Here is a 3966-nt window from a genome sequence, read left to right as displayed (position 1 = left end):
AAAAAAAAAAAAGAAAACCCTGTGGGACAGCTCTACTCTAATCTGTAGGGTTGCTATTAGTCAGAGTCAATTCTATAGCTTTAGTTTTTTTAAATTTAAAATGAGTTTTGATTTTTTTTCTCTCAAAGCAGAAATCCTTAGATCAGTGGTTCTCTCTCAACCTCTGGCAGTTTTGCTTCCCAGGAATATTTGGCAATGTCTGGAGACTTTTTTTTTTGCTGCTAAACAGGACAGAACCCACAACAAAGAATTGTCTTGACCGAAATGTCAGTGCTGATGTTGAGAAACCTTGCATTAGACAATACTATAACTTCTTTCTTCCAGTGACTGCTATTAAATCTCTTTAAAATGGGTGTGAAGAAGAAGAAAGAAATGCAAGTTACTGCATTGACCATTTCTCCTCAGGAGTTTGAAACTTTAAGATGTAAGTGATTTCTGGTTTTCTTTGTTTAATTTTTTTTTCTTTTCTTTTCTTGCAAGTAGAGTGTTTGAATCTCTAGAAAACCCATATTACAAAATGTTAAAAGTCTTTCAATTTAACTTTTCCATGTTCTTTAGATTCAGACTTGGATGTACAATGTTCTTTTGGTTTAAAAAAAATTATTTTCTGATTAAGTTCTACTTTTTTGTCTGTTTGTTGTTGCTTTTGTTGTTATGTGTCATTGAGTTGGCCGTATAGGGTTTTCGAGGAGCAGCTGGTAAGCTTAAACTGCTGACCTTGTACTCTACTGCATTAACCAACAGCGCCACACCAGGACTCCTTTGTTTGTTAGTTTATACATATTTAAATCTTGTAGAAATGAATTGCAGAGGTAAATAATACCTGTATATTGGTATTTTATTGAAATTTTTTTGTGTTACCTAGCTTTTGCTGATATGGAACGGAAAAATCTAGCTTCCTTGTTATTACAGTGTGTACAACTTAAAGATGGAGTGTCTCAAATCTGTTATATCAAACAGGTAAGACTGAATTAATAATTGTAGGTACATCTTAAATATTAGAATGCTATTTATGACTTTTCAAAAGAATTGTCTATTTCTGGCTACCAATTATTTAATTTTATCAGTGTAATAGCATATCATTAAATAATAGATTTTTTTCAGCTCATTATTTTATTCAGAGCAGCAATAGAAACTATATTCAGATTTCTATTTAAGTTGGAACTATAAATAATATAGGATAATAAGATAATTGTGCATATTTTTTTGTGAAGATAATTTTAAAAAAAGAAGAATCCTTTCTATTAATTTGAATCTTCAAAACATTTTCGTACACACATGTAAAATTCATTTGAAATGTAAAGATTGTCTTCACTGTTGTTAAGTGCCATGGAGTCGGTTCTGACACATACTGACCCTGTTGTATAGGGTTTCTGAGGAGCGGCTGATGAGCTTGAACCACCGACCTTGCGGTTCAAACCTGCTTTACAGTCTAGTGCATTAATTCACAGTGCCACACCAGGACTACGTCATTTTTTTTTGGAAAACAACTAAATGTATTGTTGGTTTTTGAATAGTGCCTCAGAATTCCTGGAAGGATTGCTGGTGATGCATTGGTTAAGTACCAGTTTGAACTCACCTGTCACTCCATGAGAGAAAGCTGTGGTAGACTGCTTCTGTGACGATTATAGCCTTGGAAACGCCATGGGACAATTCTACCCTGTCCTAGAGGTTTGCCAGGAGGCAGAATAGACTTGACACCAGCAGCTTATTTTACAGAATTCCTATGCCTTATCATTGATATCTGTGATTCTCATTGAAAATGGGTGTAGTGAGTGAAGTAGAAGTTGGGGGTGTGGATTAAAAAGGCTAATACGTACTGAGTGGTGGTGGTGGTGGTGTGCCGTAGAGTTACTTCTGACTCATAGAGACGCTGCAGAGGGTTTCCAAGGCTATAAATCTTTATAGGAGCAGAAAGCCTCATCTTTCTTCCTTGGGACAGCTAGTAGTTTCGAACTGCTGACCTTGAGGTTAGCAGCGTGACTCGTGATCACTACGCTACCAGAGCTCCTAATAAGTACAGAGGTAGGTGTTTAAATCAGAATCCTTAACAGTGCAATGTGGAAACATTTCATGTATTATAATTGTGAGGTTTAAAAGAGTATTTGGAACCATCATTCCAAATCTGGAATAGTCTTTGGACTTGACTTGATAGTTAATGGATTATTTGGAATCATGTTATGTTACTTGATATTAGAAAAAGTCAGTCTGTTTTTTGAATTTTTTGGATTGCAGATTGTGCCTTTCTTAGAGAAAGAAGATAAAAATGGCATGTGTGATCCCATTATTCGAAGTTGTTTAGATATTTTAGCAGGCATCTATCTTTCTTTGAGACCAAAGAATCCCTTGAAGAAAGTATTGGCAAGGTAGGTATCTTACTTATCTACTGCTGCTGTAGCACAAATTTTATAGGTGGGTACTCTGAAAGAGCTGCAAGTTCTTTTCTCACAGTTTAGAAGGCTGGGATTCCAAATTGAGGGTCCCGGCTCTGGAGGAAGAGGGGAAGATTGTGCCTGTTGGGGTGAGGGCAGGGAATCCTTGTTGCAGCTTCTCTAGTGTTCTTATAGGTGTACCTCAGTGATCTCCTTGGTGATATGGCATCTGCCTTTCCTCCCATTCCTGTATGCTTCTGAGTCTATCAAAAAACTAAACTCACTGCCACTGAGCCAATTCTGACTCATAGCGACCCTTTATAGAGTTTCTATGGCTATAAATCTTTATAGGGACATTTTCTCCTGCGGTGTAGCTGGTGGATTTGAACTGCCCACTTTGTGGTTAGCAGTCCAGTGCTTAGCCTACAGTGCCACTAGGACTCCTTTCTGAGCCTATGCTGCTCTCTCTCTTTTTTTAAAAATTACTTAGAAATGATTAGATTTAGGACACATGCTATTACTGATTTGGTTGTTGTTAAGTGCGGTTGAGTCTGTTCTGACTCATAGCAATCCTGTATAGGGTTTCTGAGGAGCAGCTCGCTGGTGAGTTTGAACCGCCGACCTTGCAGTTCAAACTACCCTTTTGGTCCAGTACTTATCCTACAGTTCCATACCAGGACTCTTAATATTCTTAACAAAGAAAGTCCTATTCTCAAAAGGGGCTCTGTCCACAGATACGAGGGTCAGGGCCCTTACGAGACTATAAAGCTGTTTGAACTGCAAGGTCAGTGGTTCAAGCTCACCAGCTGCTCCTTGGAAACCCTATACAGGGTTGCTATGTGTCTGAATTGACTCAACAGCATGTATCAACAGCAATAACATCCATAATAGTAAGGAAAAGAAAAAGAAAGGGAAGTTATGAATTATAAATGCTGAATTTGACCAAAAGTAATAGGATTGGTACTGGACTGCAAAGGTCGGCAGTTCAAGCCCATCAGCTGTTCCACAGGTTGTTGTAAGTGCCATTGAGTCTGTTTCCACTCATAGCAACTGTATATAGGGTTTCTGAGGAGTGGATGATAAGCTCGAACTGCCGACCTTCCAGTTCAAACTGACCTTGCAGTCCAGTGCATTAACCCACAGTGCCACACCAGAACTCCCCGACAAAGATTACAGCCTTGAAAACCCTATATAGAGTTGCTATAAGTCAGAACTGACTCCATGATACTTTACAACAACAACCACCAATATTTAAACCATCTTTCCTGGTTTGATGAAACTGGATTATCAGGAAATAGATCACTAAAAATTTATTTAGATGGTCTCTTCTTTGTTTTATTTACTTGCTTTTACAACTCTTTAAAAATATAAAAACCTTTAATGTAATTGTTGATATGGTTAGACTTGTTTCAATCATTTTGCTATTTTTTTCTCTACTCGTTCTATCTGTTCTTGTTGTAAACATATTTAAATATTGTAGAACTAATAAAGGGCTATATATATTAATGTAAAAACTTAAATACTTAAGTACATAAAAGAATCAAGTTTTACAGATATTTTCATATCCGTATTTTTGACATCTATGGTGGTGGTG

General features: G+C 37.0%; 1 protein-coding gene across 1 annotated transcript in view; it reads left to right on the top strand.

Moving 5' to 3' along the window:
- Nucleotides 1-333: 333 nt before the first annotated feature.
- Nucleotides 334-3966, top strand: part of THADA (thyroid adenoma associated) — a 576653-nt gene continuing 573020 nt past the window's right edge. Inside the window, exons 1-3 of the mRNA XM_006839404.1 lie at nt 334-424; nt 866-960; nt 2236-2366. Coding sequence (XP_006839467.1) covers nt 349-424; nt 866-960; nt 2236-2366 — 302 coding nt within the window. The 5' untranslated portion in view covers nt 334-348. The remainder of the gene's footprint in view (nt 425-865; nt 961-2235; nt 2367-3966) is intronic.

The sequence above is a fragment of the Chrysochloris asiatica genome, unplaced genomic scaffold (assembly GCF_000296735.1).
Source record: "Chrysochloris asiatica unplaced genomic scaffold, ChrAsi1.0 scaffold00024, whole genome shotgun sequence".
Classification (NCBI taxonomy): domain Eukaryota; kingdom Metazoa; phylum Chordata; class Mammalia; order Afrosoricida; family Chrysochloridae; genus Chrysochloris; species Chrysochloris asiatica.
Note: the sequence above shows the minus strand (reverse complement) of the source record. Positions and strands in the feature narration are given on the sequence as shown.